At 31.6% G+C, this 17,452-nt stretch overlaps 6 protein-coding genes across 9 annotated transcripts in view; 2 read left to right on the top strand and 4 right to left on the bottom strand.

Moving 5' to 3' along the window:
* Nucleotides 1-176: 176 nt before the first annotated feature.
* LOC105838893 (S-adenosylmethionine mitochondrial carrier protein homolog) lies at nt 177-2,459 on the top strand. The gene is made up of 6 exons (XM_012684812.3): nt 177-406; nt 797-953; nt 1,013-1,122; nt 1,468-1,708; nt 1,831-1,969; nt 2,098-2,459. Exons 1-6 carry the CDS (start codon nt 338-340, stop codon nt 2,213-2,215), a joined length of 834 nt encoding a protein of 277 aa, XP_012540266.1. The 5' UTR covers nt 177-337; the 3' UTR covers nt 2,216-2,459.
* LOC105838892 (hydroxysteroid dehydrogenase-like protein 2) lies at nt 2,334-6,344 on the bottom strand. Its single transcript, XM_012684810.3, has 9 exons — nt 6,215-6,344; nt 5,895-6,132; nt 4,904-5,067; nt 4,412-4,625; nt 4,045-4,250; nt 3,635-3,832; nt 3,224-3,400; nt 2,997-3,125; nt 2,334-2,886 (listed from the first exon to the last, which is right to left on the bottom strand). The coding sequence occupies exons 2-9, from the start codon at nt 5,906-5,908 to the stop codon at nt 2,774-2,776; spliced, it is 1,215 nt and encodes a 404-aa protein (XP_012540264.1). The 5' UTR covers nt 5,909-6,132; nt 6,215-6,344; the 3' UTR covers nt 2,334-2,773.
* LOC105838885 (tetratricopeptide repeat protein 25) lies at nt 5,920-8,907 on the bottom strand. Its single transcript, XM_028193965.2, has 2 exons — nt 8,716-8,907; nt 5,920-7,741 (listed from the first exon to the last, which is right to left on the bottom strand). The coding sequence occupies exons 1-2, from the start codon at nt 8,878-8,880 to the stop codon at nt 7,436-7,438; spliced, it is 471 nt and encodes a 156-aa protein (XP_028049766.1). The 5' UTR covers nt 8,881-8,907; the 3' UTR covers nt 5,920-7,435.
* Nucleotides 8,908-8,931: 24 nt separating this feature from the next.
* LOC114255390 lies at nt 8,932-10,505 on the bottom strand. Its single transcript, XM_036293899.1, has 2 exons — nt 10,419-10,505; nt 8,932-9,713 (listed from the first exon to the last, which is right to left on the bottom strand). The coding sequence occupies exon 2, from the start codon at nt 9,307-9,309 to the stop codon at nt 8,953-8,955; it is 357 nt and encodes a 118-aa protein (XP_036149792.1). The 5' UTR covers nt 9,310-9,713; nt 10,419-10,505; the 3' UTR covers nt 8,932-8,952.
* A 1,361-nt stretch (nt 10,506-11,866) lies between these two features.
* Nucleotides 11,867-13,730, bottom strand: LOC105828197 (cyclin-dependent kinases regulatory subunit). Of its 4 annotated transcripts, none has more exons than XM_028190478.2 (4): nt 13,481-13,730; nt 12,790-12,849; nt 12,274-12,401; nt 11,867-12,187 (listed from the first exon to the last, which is right to left on the bottom strand). In XM_028190478.2, exons 2-4 carry the CDS (start codon nt 12,846-12,848, stop codon nt 12,087-12,089), a joined length of 288 nt encoding a protein of 95 aa, XP_028046279.1. In that variant the 5' UTR covers nt 12,849; nt 13,481-13,730; the 3' UTR covers nt 11,867-12,086. The 4 variants fall into 4 exon arrangements, with proteins under 4 accessions (XP_028046279.1, XP_012521878.1, XP_012521879.1 ...); XM_012666424.3 differs by having other exon boundaries at nt 12,790-12,896; nt 13,481-13,728; XM_012666425.3 differs by lacking the exon at nt 13,481-13,730 and adding an exon at nt 13,309-13,466 and having other exon boundaries at nt 12,790-12,896.
* A 2,487-nt stretch (nt 13,731-16,217) lies between these two features.
* The window catches only part of LOC105833546 (5'-3' exoribonuclease 2 homolog), a 40,130-nt gene continuing 38,895 nt past the window's right edge, over nt 16,218-17,452 (top strand). Inside the window, exons 1-3 of the mRNA XM_012675366.3 lie at nt 16,218-16,292; nt 17,090-17,217; nt 17,298-17,409. Coding sequence (XP_012530820.1) covers nt 16,218-16,292; nt 17,090-17,217; nt 17,298-17,409 — 315 coding nt within the window. The remainder of the gene's footprint in view (nt 16,293-17,089; nt 17,218-17,297; nt 17,410-17,452) is intronic.

Below are 17,452 nucleotides of genomic sequence, written 5' to 3'. Positions count from 1 at the left end.
CGCGCGCGCATTTGGTTCGTAAAGTCATAAACTTAATTGATGTGACATTCTTACATATTTTTTCTTACATATATAATCTATATATATACTTAATATGCTATTCTTACATATAATAATGCATATTTTTACATATATACTTATGCACATATATATACATAAATTACATAACATTATGATACCGGTTATCATAATAGTCACATGGTCATGGTCATGTGAAGTGGTGATATGAAGTTTATTTACGACTCTTACGAGCCAGCTAACGCGCTACACATATGAGAGGCGAAAGGCGACCGCGTGGAAATTACTTCTATTTTGGAGTAATCCGTTCAAAGGCAAGATGACGCAGAGCGAGAAAGGAAAGGAAAAAGGAACGAGTGTACGAAATGTCTTTATTACTTCGCTTATCGTAAGTAAATTTATTACTGTTACCTCATGCTACCTTTTGTGTTTAAAATTGCAAAGTACTATACATGTTGCACATGTTACTTCATGTGTTAAAGTTTAAACATTGTTATTTCAAATAATATTGAATGACAATAAATATTATTGTTGAATATATCAGGATTATGAAGAAGGAAAAGCTAACCCTAAACAGCTAGAGCTAGAGATAGGTGTTCAATTTCCAGATATTTGTTAATAAGATAAGGCTATATTTGACTTCGTTTTTCTTGGAAATTTTATATCAAAGTTTTTTTTATTTTATATTACGACTAAATAAATGTTAATAAAAATAAAATAAAAGAAGAGAAAAACCTACAGCAACTGTACTTTTGTATGTATAATAATGCTTGTACAGGCAGGAGGTGCCGCAGGAACGTTCGTGGACGTTGCACTGTATCCGCTGGACACGTTGAAAACCCGACTCCAAAGTGCACAAGGATTTTTGAAGACTGGAGGCTTTACAGGTCTTTATAAAGGAATTTTACCAGTCATAGTTGGTTCTGCACCAACAGGTATAATGTCACAGAAATATATTAAATTTGTTTTTATGTTAACACATTTTACATTCCAGCTGCACTGTTTTTTTTAACATATGAAGAAATCAAGACTATAATGCAGCCTAGGATTTCTGCAGATTATTATACTCCACTTCACATGGGAGCAGCGACAGTGGGAGAAATGGTGCTACTTTAATACTTTTGTAAGAAACAAGTGAATTAATCAAATTGGCAATATTCTGTTTACTATGAATAATTTGTAACACTTTAGTTTTAAAATTGATGTAAGAAAATGTTTCTTCTCTATCTTCTTATAGCTATGATTGTGTAATAATTAGAAAAATATTACTTTTTATGGCAATTTGGCAAATCTACAAATTTTTAGATTTCATAATCGCAACTTGGTTATTATTAAAATTCAATTATTTAATCTAGATTGGATAATGTTAATTTATTTAATTCACTCGTCATGAAAGAGAAAAAGTTTGATCCGTATTATTGTTCATACTATATTATTTTGTTTATAAAGGTAGCATGTTTACTACGAGTTCCAGTTGAAGTTATGAAACAAAGGAAACAGGCACAGATATGTGATAAAAAATCGCTTGATCTCAGAATATTATATCGTGGATATTGGACCACAGTGTTACGAGACTCGCCGTTTAGTATTGTACAATTTCCATTGTGGGAATATTTAAAAAAATCTTGTAGTTTCTACGTTGAAAGAGAAATTTATCCCGTGGAGAGTGCAATCTGTGGTGCAATTGCAGGTTTTTATATTATATTTTCATGCTGCAAAAATGAGAAAATAAATTGTAGTTTAGAACACATGAAGATTGCCGTTTGTATATATTTTATCATATTTACATCTGTGCGCACTATGTAATTTTAGGAAGCATCTCTGCGGCTGTTACTACTCCATTAGACGTTGTGAAAACGAGAATAATGTTGGCAAACAGAACGTTACTTTCGTCAGAATTAAGAATATTAAATGTACTTCATGAAGTGTACCTACAAAAAGGTTTTCGTGGGTAAGAGTTATTCTCATAATTGTTTTCTTTTTCCTGTAAGATTAATAATTTTAAATATTTTATCTATTTTAATTATACATATAAATAACATTGTAAAATAAAATTTCACTAAATGTTTCGTATGATAGGTTATTTGCTGGTTTTGCACCAAGAGTAATGTGGATTACTTTAGGAGGTTTTATTTTCTTTGGAGTTTATGAAGAAGCAAAAGTACTTACACATACAGTATTTCCAATGCTGAAATAAAAATATAATTGGTTCTATCTTTGTGTGGAAAAATAAACTCATAAATTATCAATTACTTAGCCATCGTAAATCAAACTTATTATAATTTAGTTGTCATAAAAAATGGATTATACTTTTTGAAACATGTATAAAATATTTATTTCTTTTATTGTACAAAATATTTTTGGCTTTAACAATGTATCTTTTTGGCTTTGACAATGTATGACTTATGTATAACTTTGTATGAATACAATTTGCAAAAGTACACATTTGGAAGTCTTTCCGTACACAATTGTTATTGTTTTTTATAAAAAAATATTCTTATCAAATATTAAACAAGATTTCCTTAAGATATACGTTTTTGTTTCCTAGAAACAATCAATTCAATAAAAAATGCGATATTAATATACTAAATTTTAATTTATAGTCATTTACTATTATTTACGAGCTTTTCTTATTTTTCACAAAAAAGAACAAAATTACATCTAACAATGAGCATATAAAATACATATTTATCGTCTTTTAAGATTATGATATGATACATGAAAATATATTGTAAGATTTTTTAATAATCTGTATTCACAATTTCGATTTCAAACTGCTCATTAATTTTTCCAATTTCATCGCTTTCTGTATATTTCCACTAATGCTTAATTTTCCCGTCATAAGTGCAGAAGTCGGTTTTAGTTTACCTGTAAAAAAATGTTAAAAAGTTATATATCATGATATTATACATACACGCTGACGATATAATAATATAACAAGAAATAAATTTAAAACAAAATTATAAGATCTGCCGTACCTGAAAACATAGCAAAGAAATTCTCTGAATCCATTGTAAGAGTTGTATCTGCTGGCTGACTCGGTTCCCCTTTGCCAGTAGCGCCATTGCCATTTTTTAAATCAAGAAAGTATACACCAGATTCTTTCCCTATAAAAATGAATACATACATGCATGCGTGCGTGTGTGCGTATTCTTTATCTATTACATTATTACATATTTATATCAATATAAGTAAAAAAAATTACCTTTAACATTGAATTTATATATAGCACCAGTTTTGCTAACCAAGTCGCTACTCAAATTTTCACTTATGGCATTAAATATACGTGCCAACTGTCCAGTTTCTTCATTAGTTTTGTTAGGAATTTGAGCATATTGAATATCATCCACGAAAAAATCCGGCATTAAATTGTCTTTGTTTGCTGAATAAAAAAAGATAACCAATACTTAAGATTACTTAAAAATTGTTTAACAATTGATAATGCTCAACTTTATATAGTTTAATAAAAATATATTTTTGGAGATTTAGAAAACAATTTTCATAATAATACGAAACGCATAAACAATCGTCATTATAATTATTTTTATTGTAATTGCTATAAATTTCTATTAACGTTAATAATTAGTGTCTTTCTTTAAATAAAGTCTAATATCACCTGGATTACATGCATAGTTTGTCAAATCAGTAATGCCCTCTTTTTTTAATATTTCTTCATCAATTAGAAATTGACCAGTGATGGATTTGCTATCTTTACAGACCAATGCGTAAACAGCATCTGCCATAATTTCAGGTTTTCGAGAGACATCACTCGAATCTGAACTTAACAGCATGTCCATTGCAGCGGTATATATAGCTAAAAAAAGTAATATAGAATAAATTTTACATGTATAGTATAGTCCAATATACATTAAGTATACAATTTACAAGCTATCCAAAAAGATTAATTTTGTTTCAAGTTTTCATCGTTTCTACATTTAGAATAATATCAGTAATATTTTCTTATCATAAACGTTATAATTTCCTTACTAATTGTGTCTAATAAAATTAAATATGACAATAATGTACCTGTCTTAGGCCAAACGGCGTTAACCGCAATGCCATCAGGCTTCAATTCTTCTGCCATACCAAGAACACACATTGACATTCCATATTTAGCCATAGTATATGCAACATGATTTTGAAACCATATTGGTTTCATATTCAATGGCGGACTTATATTAACTATGTGTGGATTTGTGCTTTTCTTTAAATATGGAATACAAACTTTGGATCTACAACAAAATTTTATCATTCATCAAACTTCTACAAATTTGAGAATGCATGATAATTTTAAAAAGTTTTACTAGTCAAATGTTATGTATAATAAATGTACTACTAAATTACATACTACGTGTTAAGAATTTGCAAACATTGCAACAAAAATGAAACTTACACGAGAAACGTTCCTCTTGCATTAATATTATTCATTAGATCATATCTTTTCATTTCAGTTGCAAGAGTGCCTGTCAAAGAAATAGCGCTCGCGTTGTTCACAACAATGTCTATTCCACCAAACTTGGCAACAGCATTCTCTACTGCATTAATCACCTGCTTCTCATCGCGTACATCCACAATGCAAGGTAGAGCTTTACCACCGGCTTCTTCGACTGAAAAATACATTTTCTATGTAACAATTTTTCAATGATGATTATAATTGATTTAGTTGGAATTTGAAGAAAAGTTTAAAGATTAATTTAATTATCATTTATTAATTAATTCAATCAAATTAATTAAATAAAATTTATTACTTTAGAAGTTGATATTTAATATAAGTACAAAAATAATTTTAGATATTCAGTTTTTTAAATTCATATACTATTAAATGTAAGCGTGCTTATAAATTAAAATTGTACCAAACTTTATTGAGAAATTAATCAATAATTACTTTCAGTAGCTGCAGTATAAATGGTACCCGGCAACTTTGGGTGTGGTTCGGCAGTTTTTGCCGCAATAACGATATTTGCACCATCTTTTGCCGCTTTCAAAGCTATGCTCTTCCCAATTCCTCTTGAAGCTCCTGTAATAAAGATGGTGCGTCCAGCCAATTTCCTATCAAATGTTGGTTAATTAGTATTGTTTTTTTTCTCGATACATTTTGGAATTACCTGGATGTTACTAAAAGTTTGATATTATTTAACAAATTCTATTTAACAAACATTGTATATTGCTACTTATAATCAGAGATACATGAATGACTAAAAAATTTTGAAATAAAATCAGGCTCAAAAGATTAATTCAAATAAAGATCAACAACTTTCAATTGTTCTAACTGTCAACATTATTGTATTTTGTGTGCCATCTGCGAGAACATGATTACGTGATATATTCTTTCACAATATCACAAAGTATAATGACGATGCATTGGCGAAAGATAACGCCGATAAGAACATAAGCTTTATACATGTACATTTAAAAATTATAAGATTTATTGCAAAAATTGAGAAGGATGAGAATGAAAATGGAAATATTTTTTCAATGCATTACTAAAGATACATATCAAGAAAATAAGATCTGACATTAACTCTTGTAGCTTTTGGACTTTCATTTAAATAAATGACTACGTTTAAACTTATTTTTTAACAACTTTAATTGTTTTCCTAGTAAAATTAAGTGGAAAGTAGCTATTAACAATCTAAACTGCACGGCTGCATTTTGCACAATCTGTGGAATAGTAAAATCATACAGATTGTAAACAGATTTAAAAAAAACACGTTCTAGAGCTTTATCACATCTTTATGTAAATCATGAGAACAGGTTCACGTTACGCATGGGACTATAAATTACCTAAATTACCGTACACTGCCACAGATAAAAATGTGCTAAATCATTATAGGACCGCGATTCATAACTTTACGACCGTGTGAGATGACGCTTACCCTGTATTAATCATTTTTCGGCGTCTTTGTGATATGCTGGCGTGTCAAACGTCGTTCAACTTAGTTCTCTGACGTGCTGTGACCGAAAGGTAACCGAGAATTGGATCAACGTCGATTGCAAATCGACAGCTAAAGAAGTGTCACAAGTATTTTCGTTGTGGCCGTTTTGAACACAATTCCCACTCGTCAACAGGATCAAAGTACATCACATTCTTTAAGTTATCGTTCCAAAGTACACCTATAATTAATAGTCATATTGCGAGTTGAGTCCTGAAGTTTCCTTATGAAATAGAAGGAGAGAAATATTTTCTGATCCTGACATCTGCATTAATTTCAGAAATGAAAATGTACATTCTCTCTGACTTCGCGTCGGTAAATTCATATTCAATTCATAGGAGCGACTACATGTCTTCAGCCAGAAAAAGCAACTTTGGTACTGTTGCAGGGCTAACTGGCTAAGTTGCCAACTCTGATTCGCAAGCAACTATCCCCATAACAGCAATATCCCTCCATCATGGAAATGTAGCCACTAGTAGTGGCATTAATCGGGCTGGCGTTACTACAATGGCTATAATTTTTGATGGAGGGGATGTTGCTGTGATGGAGATAGTTGCTTACGTGCTTGCAAGTCAAAGTTGGAAACTGTTGTAAGTAACATTATGTTCCTTAATATAATTAATTTTTGTTTTTTTAGTTTATACATTAGGGTGATCCCTCGTGTGAATATAAATGTATAAACCAATTATATTAAAACTCTTACAACAGTTGCAAAAGTTGTTTTTTTTGTTGAATGTAACTACATCTCTTTATCTATGTGCGATAAAGTAGCGATTACTTACTACATAATTATCTAACGTGGAAGACGTGCAAAAACAGAAATAGGAAAAAGCTTTGCTTTGTATACCTTTGTTTTGTTTAATAATTCTTTTAAAAAAATTAACATTAATAAACAAGAAACAAAAAGGATTAGCGAAACAGCCTAATTTAAAAGTTTAGCAATTAATCATTATCTGTGAAAAGAAGCAAAGAAACTTTACTCTCTACATAACTTAATTTTTTATAATTTCGTTTAAAAAAATAAATTTAACAAAATTAGATAAACGTGAATTGGATTAACAAAAATATTCTAAATAAACTTTAATACAAAAAAAAAGGATTTTACGATGGATTAAAAAGAAATTTGATTACGTATACAGCATGTTTCTCGCACATTTCTTTTTCTTATATATTATATTACATCATATATTAAAATAATTAAGGATAATTGTTTTCAAAAATTTATGATATTTCCTATATTACAAGTTATTACAACGAAAACTACAAAAACTATAAGATTCAAGAAAATTACTTTTATTCTACTGAGCCATAAATAAGTTATAATTTTACAAATAAATTGAAATATCAATTATTTTTCGGAACCATTGTTACATTTCTCACGCAACGAATTCAACAGATATTGAGCGGTGTATCGAAGAGAATTAAGACTTAAAAGATTCTTTTTAGTCAACAAGCGATTAATAACATCTGACAAACAACGTATACTATTTGTTCTTACGTAACATGTTCTGTATCGCGTCTTTCGCTTTCTGAACACCAAGACGAAATTCGCCGAATTCCGGACGAATTCTCATTCCACGATAATAAAACACTAAACTCATTTCGAAGTCGCCGAGATGATAAAGAGCCTCCGCCTTGCAGTACACTGCTTTGGATTTACTGGAATCCTTAGGATTTAATCGTAATGCTGCTTCGGCATCATCCAGGGCCTTTTGCGGATCACCCAGCAAAAGATGACATTTACTTCGCGCTATTAAGGCATTCTTATCATTCGGGTTCAACTCCAGTGCCTGCCGGAATAAATTCTTATATAGATTATATGACTTTTATATAGATGTCCTGATTAAAAAGATTAAAATGTTTATAAAAACATTAGAACATCAAAGTGTTATCATCTATGATGATTAAAAGGTTTAAAATTTCTTTTTGTGTACCTTTAGATATATTCAGTTTTTAATATTTTCAACTTGTTACTTTTGATTTTTTTTAAATATTCATATATATATATTCTTACAATTTATATAAAAATAAAAATGTATTTTATTATGACTCAAATGTATATACTTGTCATTTTGTAACAATCTTTTTGCGATTATATCAAATATCATTAATGTTGCAATGTTGGCAAGTTTTGTGCTTAATGAAGAAGCTGATAAATTAGACTTTAAAAAATACAGATATTTTTGAAATCCTGATTCTTTTTCTGATCTTTTATATTATATATCAAATATGAATGTTTTAAATGAATAAATCAATAATATTATAGATTATAATCTAGACGCCACAATATTTTGTATATATTTTCGAAAGATATATATTAAAAAATTATAATAAAATATATATGTCTTTTTAAACTACATTTCTAAAATATATTAAATATTACAGTAATACATTAATACAATGATTTGTATTAGTCTAAAATTTTTATAAAATATCTTTACTATATACATATTCTTTGAAAATAAATTTTCAGAATATGAATATTTATTGTAAATATTTTGTGCCGTCAGGGAATCTTTCAAGAAACTTAGATACTATTCCTCTCTAAATTAATAACGATAACAATCTGCGCAATTATCATGTTCATTTCAATTTTATGATGTATAAATCGTTCCAATCGATTTGGCTGTTCGCTTAATAAGGGTCACGTTTAATCATGCGCGCATGCACGACCATGTACGGAAGACACAAATCGCTCCTATCGATTGTGCCTGCATGGAATTCATGGTCCCATTACAATGAGAGCGGACAAGAAAATAGAAACCTTATTGATGCAATTAATAGCCACATTAACATCGCCGAAACGCATCTCACGCAAACCAAGCGTAAGCAATGCCCCAGGTTCGGTCTCCTCCGGGATCTGCAGACTCCTGCTGCGATCCTGGCGTTGCTTCATCTTCAAAGACTGCTTTATGTCCGTGGTGCCCATGTTCACGGCGGCCGCGCGATCCTTATCGGTATACACCTCTTCCTGTCGACGGATCTCGCTGTCGTGCTGACGTCACTTTTTCCTCGATTTTTGTTTTCTCATCTCCGAGTCAATAACGGTATTAGACCTCTCCTTTTCCTTCCTTCCTTCGTTGCCTTTCTTCCCTTTACCTTCCTGGGCATAGCGAGCGTTGCCGCCGTTCGTTATCGTCGGATATTTACCCGATGGACCTTCTTTGCTTGGTTCTTCAAATTCCTCGGAAAATTCCTGCTTCGAATCATGATCGGGAGCTTCCGCGCGCACGTAGCTCTGCAGCAGATCGTGATGATGTAAGCCAGGATTCAGGATGTCCATGACCTGATGTTCAATTGCGCTCGTGGACGTTGTGTCCTCGGCCGCCTCGGCGACGGCTTGTGGCACGTCGCTCATTCTCAATCGTTGAGTTTAACAATCTTTTATGTATATATTACAATATTCTATTATAATAAGCAGAATTTACACTGAGCTACTACGCAAGATATTCTAATTCTTCTCTTTCATACGTTTCTATCTCGCGCATAACTAAACAGAAACCGAGAAATTCTCGTGTAGGAATCGCGAACGTATGATCTTTGCCTACGTGCCAAGAATGTCAAGATACGTTTGGTTGCCGACACCTCAAAATCAGGTAGCTTGTTTCCTTAGAAACGAGTAACAACGCCAATCCGAGACAGGTCAAATGTGGTAAATATCTATTCTTGTGATTTCAAAATGTTTGAAACAACAAGAACGCTCTGTACGCCGAGTTGTACAGAACGTTCTTGAGGTAGATCGTATTTTTTTTGTTTACACATCTGGAAAATAAAGAAAAGACATACAATCGCAGAATCTTTCTTTACAGCAAACGCATCTTTCAAATTTCTATCTACTATAAAGTTTATAAAGATTTAAATTCTCAAGACATTGCTCTTTCATTTACTTCGAAGAAATTATTCCACAAATTCCGCAATTCACATCAACGTTTTATTAAACGCACATACAAATTAATAATTTATATATTCATTTCGCTTCATTGCGCTTATTATCGCAGAATATTCAATTTAGATTAGATCATAAAAAAATTGATAATAGTATCTAAGTTTCTCATCACATATATATGCTCTCGATTTTCTTGTTTCACCGTAGCTTTACTCTTCGATCTTAGTATTTACATATCAGGGCGTTACAACTGGACTATATTTCTAGTTGCACGTCTTCTATCAGTCCTATCTCGCTTCTATGGCCGAAATGTAAAGAGTATATTGAGTTATCCTACTTAAAAATACATAACGTTCACAATCAAATTTGAAAATAATTTCCAATAATTTTACACTGTAATGTTTTTGGTATCTTGTGTATATATCACGTAATCTTATCAAAGAATATTTAAAAAATTCTTTTAAATTCTTATCGATTTTTATATAACCTCAGTAATATATATATTAAGATAAGCTTTAAACAATCAGGTTTTTCTAATAATTTAATGAATGTTTTTTTTTATTAACAAATTTAAAACTTACTTGATTGTACAGAAATATAGCTTTATTGTAACTTCCATTTTTCATATGAACAGTTGCTTCATTTACTAAAAGCGTGTTTCGTATAACAAGAGAGTTTCGCCTTACTGCTGATTGTCCTTTTGAATTATGTACCATTCCGTCTCAATATCTAAAACATTTATTTCAGTATCAAAATTAGAAACCATTTAATTCATAAATATTAATCTAAGATTCAAGGAACATTATATTTAAAGTAATAAAAAATTTCTTTCTGAAAATTTTCCAAACTATCGATGTTAAATTAATATTAATAACACAATCATATCATCTGTACTTAAAAAGAAATTGCAAATTTTTAATTCAATTACAATTTATAAAATTAAAACTGTACGAGCAGAAAAATATATTTTTTTCATTTTCAATTTATATTTTAGTAAAAAAGAAAACGCAAGAAGTGTACTCACTGTGATATCACTTATACATAATTGAGAATTGCGAAGAAACAATTCGATTTGATTAACAGTGACTAATCCATTGTTCTTTTAATTACACAATTTGTTACAGAAATTGCAATACAAATATCGGCCGCTATACTGCGACCAAGTGCACAACAGCAATCGTTCCAATCGGTTCTAGTAACGTAGCGTTTAAATTCATAACTTGCAACCAAAACTTTTCTATCCATACTTTTTGCACCACCTCCCTACTCGCAATATTAAGAAATAATCGATAAGGAAGTTAGAGAAAGGGATAATAAGAGCGGTGAATAACTAGACGACAATTCTTATTCTTTATTCACCACTACACCGCTGCATCTGATTGCTAACGGAAAAGCCATTAAATGACTCGCATGCTTTCGTGAGTGCTTCCTATCAATCCATCGTTATTGTCCTTGCCCAATTATTTGTATAATTTAGCAAAAGAAACGCACGCGATCTGCATATCGATTCTTCATTCTATTTCCTCTTTAAATGAAAATACTCTGCGAATCCTGGACAATTATAAATTTTGTGATATCTTTTTAGATTTATCTTGTATTGTACCTTAGAATAAAGATGTTCGAAAACTGTATATTTAAAAATACAAAATTTTTTGTAAGTACAAATAAAATTTCATTCTGCAAATCAATTAGAAGATAATATGGAAGATTGCATATTAAATTTATTACAATTAAATTAATCTAATAATATCTATTTTTCTATTTAGCTCTCTTTATTAAAATCTAATATAAGATTTATAGAGAGCTCTTGTATTAAATACTATTACAATTCGAAGCAGATAGCAACGCGTGACATAAATCTTATTAGAAAGAATGTTTCTATATATATGTTTTATATATATATATATATATATATATATATATATATATAGTAATATATACATATATTCTCTTGCGTTATGTGATATACACGAAATTTACAACATTTTTTCTTGGACAACTTTGAAATATTGCAAAGAAGAGATCATGATTTGTGTCTGCTTTCTTAAATTTATTGAAAAAGAAAAGATTTTGCAAAATTATAAATGTTTTTCCAAAAGATATTCATTAGAAGAAATTATGAAGATATATATTCTTATGCTGTAATAATTTTTTTGCTATTAATAAATACTTAAAAACTTAGAATACAATCTCATATCAACATACATCTTATTTGCATTCACACATCATAATCAATTATCACATCGGAGTCAATTACAACAAGCAATAGTCTGCTCTCTTTGTAAAGTGGTACATCTAGGTGCTGTAACAAGATCAGTTCTCAGTCTACGAAATAATAGAACATGCGGCTCTGGAAAACAAAAAGTATATTAATATATGATGTTAGTTATAATTCTTTGTACAATATATTTTTCTAATAATTTTGTCAAGTTATACCTGGTCCATGCATCATATAATGAACCCATCCAGGACTTTGTTGAACTCCCAAATTTCTCCATTCAGTTTCTGTCATGAGATGAGTTTTTGGAACATGTCTAGCTATATCAACCGGTAGTATAACATGCCTGTATGTAATTTAATTCAGTTTAAGTTGCATGAATTTATTTTGTAGTTCAGTTTATTCTTAAACTTAATGCTATTAATATGTTCTTTACTCAATCATGTATGTTCTTTAAAACTTAACGTATTTATTTTTATACATATATTTTTATTTGTTTTTTATTTAAGTTATATTTACATATTAATTGCAAGAAATCATTTTATATTTTCAAAGATTACTTAAATTTATAAAAAGTGATTGTCGTAATATATTTTATTCAAATATGCAGTAAACTCATCTTATAAAAAAAAATTGTAATAGAAGTCAATAATACTTAAATAATAATAATAAACCTTTGACTCATAATTTATTAGATTATATGTACACGTGTTAGATACATAATCTAAACTTACCTGTATTCAAATCTATCATCACTGTATTTTTCAGAGTACTGAATTTGTTCTACTGGCATTCTAATTGAAGATAAAATAAGTAGACCAACAAATAAGAGTTAAGTAATCTAAAAATAAAATAAAATAAAATAAAAATGGCCTAAAATAGTCTCAAAAAAGAAAACCATTGTTTCTAGAGAGAAAATTATATCTACGTACAAATTTACAATATATTTGAATTATAATGAGAGTAAAGTTATGAGATAAAATTAGCAAACGTAGAATAAGTGTGTATTCATGTAATTAAAAAAATATTATATAAATAAAAATAGTATACTTTGTATAGATTTGCTCCATTTTAATGTATCATAGATATATTTTGTTTTAATAAGAATTTTGTAACTTTAAAAACTATGACACAATTATGTGACAACTTTCAACATATTCCTTAAATTCACGCAAATAAATGATTTTTAATAAACAATATTACAATTTCCCGCGCGCGCGCATTTATTCAGTCGGTACGATAGATTTTCTAACCTCCAAAGCTGTCGTTTTTAACAAGTCTCGCTCAATAATGTATACGAATAGCAGAAAGACTCATTCGAAATAAGTAAGAGAAAACGACTTTAACTTCTACTTCTATTAATTATCTTCTATATTTTGCAATGTATCTGTGATTTATTTATTAATAAACATCCACTTGATTTACCTGCTTCAACTGAAGTTCGCCGACCACATATGTGCGATTGCATGCATGGTTACACGTATACGGTTATGTACAGACACATATAAATTTGATCATGGCTTACGAATACTTAGATACGATTTATAGCAAATTTTACAAACTGTGGATATGTCCAATACAACATGTCCAATTATGTCAAATTCTTATTCAGAATAGCGCAAAAAATTTGTTTTTAATAATTCCATTTTTAGACTTGATAATTATTCATTTAACGATGTCACTTCTAAATACATAGCAATAAAATTTCATACCAAACGCGTCAAATTAGCATAATTTTAACTAATTAATGCGTTATTTTTCTTGACTCTACCAGAGAGGAACCTGCGGTCATCGCGTCGTTTTAAGGTGTTTTCATCAATCAGCGCCTCTACACAAAATGTGCACATTGAACTATGTAGTCAAATATCTATGAATCCCGTAGGTAATGTGCATGACTTTTTGGGTCTCTTCTATGCTATGTCCACGTTTATTTGGTTCTGTTTCATGCTATACCCGTAAATTTTACAATTATGTGCATTCATATTTTAAATCTGTTTTATGCAAATGTGCATAATCCTGTTTTATAAATGTGCAATACCACATATACCTGATATAAATTCAATTAATTGATTTGAAAAAAAAACACTCACAAATTGCTGTCGCTGCTCCTGCTGCTGATGCTGTTGCTCCTACTGCTACATTCCTTTTCCGGAATACTGAGTCGCCGCCATGGATGCCACTTTCTGCTGACATCATCCTGCTATTCTCGAATCGCACATTAATAACGATCGCCCGATACTTTATTCGGCACTCCCGATATTACGGATAATATATCACACACGAGTAAAACGTAAACCGCGCGCGAGAATTTCACTTGGCGCGACCGTTACATTTGGAAAAATACGTGAAAAGGACGGCTCGTCTGATTGGCGGCGAAAATCAACATGGCACGAAAGTGGCGTAACGTCACGTAACTTCGTGGAAACACAGGCCGAGGAAACCGTTTGAACGAAAATCACACGCCGAGATACGACGAACGGAGACAAATTTGTTTCTAGAATTTCGTGTGCTCGCATGATGACTAGTAGCACTTCAATTAGCACTCGCGATATACTACCGAACGTATCCCCTTCAAGAAACACTTTGCTCGAACACGGACGCGAACACTTTACTCGAAACCGAAGGCACGATACCGCGCTTTACACATCAATACACATCTGCTACGTACGATCTCACGTCTCGCGACGGCACTCTCGACAGTCTCAACATCGTAGTTGGGCACAATTCGAATTCTGAATACGCGAGACACACGCGAAACACGCACGGAGTCAACGGAACGATCGACTACGTATGACCAGCGCTGGAGCACGAAGAAACATGGCTGCCGGCACGGCAGCGGCGGACGTGACCGTTGATAGGTACACTCGGCGGTACTCGGCGCTAGTCGGCGCGACTCGGCGGCCGACTTGCCGAGTCGCGCCGACTAGCGCCGAGTACCGCCGAGTGTACCTACCAACGGTCACGTCCGCTGCTGCCGTGCCGGCAGTCGTGCTCCAGCGCCGGTCGGACGTGATCGGACGTTCCGTTGACTCCGTGCGTGTTTCGCGTGTGTCTCGCGTATTCAGAATTCGAATTGTGCCCAACTACGACGTTGAGACTGTCGAGAGTGCCGTCGCGAGACGTGAGATCGTACGTAGCAGATGTGTATTGATGTGTAAAGCGCGGTATCGTGCCTTCGGTTTCGAGTGAAGTGTTCGCGTGCGCGTTCGAACAAAGTGTTTGCTCGAAGGAGATGATACGTTCGGTAGTATATCGCGAGTGCTAATTGAAGTGCTACTAGTCGTGCGAGCATACGAAATTCTCGAAATAAATTTGTCTCCGTTCGTCGTATCTCGGCGTGTGATTTTCATTCAAACGGTTTTCTCAGCCTGCGTTTTCACGAAGTTACGTGACGTCACGCCACGTTGATTTTTGTTCCGGACAAAGTTTTCGTGTGCGCGTATTCGCTTGAGAGTGTACGCAATACCTTCGGTAGAATGTCGATCGTGCCAATAATGAAACATTTATTAGTCGTCGTGCAATCAAACTCTGGGAGCGAATTGATTTATCCGTCCAAAACCGGAAAAGGAATGTAGCAGTAGCAGCAGCAGCAGCAGGAGCAGCGACAGCAATCGGTGAGTGAATTTTTATCAAATCAATTAATTGAATTTATATCATGTGTATGTGGTATTGCACATTTATAAAACAGGATTATGTACATTTGCATAAAACAGATTTAAAATATGAATGCATATAATTGTAAAATTTACGAGTATAGTATGAAACAGAACCAAATAAACGTGGACATAGCATAGAAGAGACCCAAAAAGTCATGCACATTACTTACGGGACTCATAGATATTTGACTATATAGTTCAATGTGCACATTTTATGCACATAGAGGCGCTGATGGATGAAAACATCTTAAAACTTAAAACGACGCAATGGCCGCTCTCAGGTTCCTCTCTGACTTTACAAATGACGACGCCAAACGACATCAAATTTCATGTTTCATATCATGGTACAATATTAATTCATGCCTGATCATAACCCAACAATAGCAAACTGCATACACAGGTTTAGGTTAACACGATGTGCGTATTAATGCGAATGATTTAACACGTAACAAGTAACGGTAATAAAAAAATTTTTGTAACATCAGCAAGTGAATTTCGAGTAAGAGATGGGTGTTCCGGCATTTTTTCGTTGGCTAAGCCGCAAATATCCTTCTGTGATTGTCGAATGCATCGAGCAGAAGGTAGGTTATATTTTCAAGAAGTTTTACTCCGTTTTTACGCGTTTGCTTCCGGAGTCCTTTCGACGATTTGCCACATTTAAAGATCGTACTAATTTCTTAATTACAGTGTGAATATATTGAAGTGGGCGCGAGCGCAAATCTTTTAACATAATTTTTATGTATTTTAATTTTATTTAATCTCTGTCTAGTTTCTGAAACATTTCTCATTACAATCCTCCATTTATTAACTTTTGAAAAATGTAATGTTTACAAGATTGATGTGTTTTTCAGTAATTCTTATATATTTAAATAAATTTTCTGTTTTGATTATTTCAGATTTTAAATTAGTATAAGATTAAAGATTTTCTCTTATTGCTGAAGATTATGTAACTTTTACAAGTATAAAAATCGTTTATTTGTTTCTCTTAGGAAAGGTTTTTTAGAATTGAGAGAAATATTTGTTTATATATAGCATATAATATGGTTTGCTTTACTTTTATCGTTTAATTCTTTTTATTGTTTCTTATAATTTAATATAAATAAAAAGTTAATGTATATAAAATTTTTGGGTTAATATTTAAGTATTACAATATAAATATATAATTATACTTAATTTAAGTTCAAATATTTCTACAAATGTTTGATTTTAATCAAAAATAGTTATAGCTTGAATAAGATACATTTTTGAATCTATAATTATATGGATTTTTTATCTTTATGATAAACCAAGTTTATCTTCAAAATTCAGCAAACCGTTTTAATAATATTGTACGTAATACAGTAGCCTGTGAGATAAAAATTCTGATTTATATTTTTAGCCAATATCTGCAGATGGAACATGCATTCCTGTAAATTCAGCAGACCCGAATCCCAATGGGGTGGAATTTGATAATTTGTATCTTGATATGAATGGCATAATACATCCTTGCACACATCCCGAAGATAAGTGAGTATAAACAAGATGTTGCAAATGATTTATTATATATGATGATTGTTTGTACAATTTTGCACTTGTGTGAAATATAGGCCAGCACCTAAGGATGAGGATGAAATGATGGAGGCCATTTTCGAATGTATTGACAGATTATTTCGTATTGTGAGACCAAGAAAGTTGCTTTACATGGCGATTGATGGAGTTGTAAGTATTTTTATACACATAAGAGATAAAAAAAGAAAACTAA

This window comes from Monomorium pharaonis, chromosome 11 (assembly GCF_013373865.1).
Source record: "Monomorium pharaonis isolate MP-MQ-018 chromosome 11, ASM1337386v2, whole genome shotgun sequence".
Classification (NCBI taxonomy): domain Eukaryota; kingdom Metazoa; phylum Arthropoda; class Insecta; order Hymenoptera; family Formicidae; genus Monomorium; species Monomorium pharaonis.
This window is presented reverse-complemented; position numbering and strand designations above follow the sequence as displayed.

Excerpts from the sequence above, each read along its gene's own strand:
- LOC105838893 (XM_012684812.3), top strand. The coding sequence starts at position 338 with ATGACGCAGAGCGAGAAAGGAAAGGAAAAAGGAACGAGTGTACGAAAT. Across the intron at positions 954-1,012 it reads AGTTGGTTCTGCACCAACAG|CTGCACTGTTTTTTTTAACA; the intron begins GTATAATGTCAC and ends TTTACATTCCAG. Across the intron at positions 1,709-1,830 it reads AATCTGTGGTGCAATTGCAG|GAAGCATCTCTGCGGCTGTT; the intron begins GTTTTTATATTA and ends ATGTAATTTTAG.
- LOC105838892 (XM_012684810.3), bottom strand. Across the intron at positions 4,626-4,903 it reads TTATACTGCAGCTACTGAAA|TCGAAGAAGCCGGTGGTAAA; the intron begins GTAATTATTGAT and ends TGTATTTTTCAG. Across the intron at positions 3,126-3,223 it reads ATATAAATTCAATGTTAAAG|GGAAAGAATCTGGTGTATAC; the intron begins GTAATTTTTTTT and ends TCATTTTTATAG.
- LOC105838885 (XM_028193965.2), bottom strand. The coding sequence starts at position 8,880 with ATGGGCACCACGGACATAAAGCAGTCTTTGAAGATGAAGCAACGCCAG. Across the intron at positions 7,742-8,715 it reads CTATTAATTGCATCAATAAG|GCACTGGAGTTGAACCCGAA; the intron begins GTTTCTATTTTC and ends TTATTCCGGCAG.
- LOC114255390 (XM_036293899.1), bottom strand. The coding sequence starts at position 9,309 with ATGAGCGACGTGCCACAAGCCGTCGCCGAGGCGGCCGAGGACACAACG.
- LOC105828197 (XM_028190478.2), bottom strand. The coding sequence starts at position 12,848 with ATGCCAGTAGAACAAATTCAGTACTCTGAAAAATACAGTGATGATAGA. Across the intron at positions 12,402-12,789 it reads GATGATAGATTTGAATACAG|GCATGTTATACTACCGGTTG; the intron begins GTAAGTTTAGAT and ends AATTACATACAG. Across the intron at positions 12,188-12,273 it reads TTATATGATGCATGGACCAG|AGCCGCATGTTCTATTATTT; the intron begins GTATAACTTGAC and ends TTTGTTTTCCAG.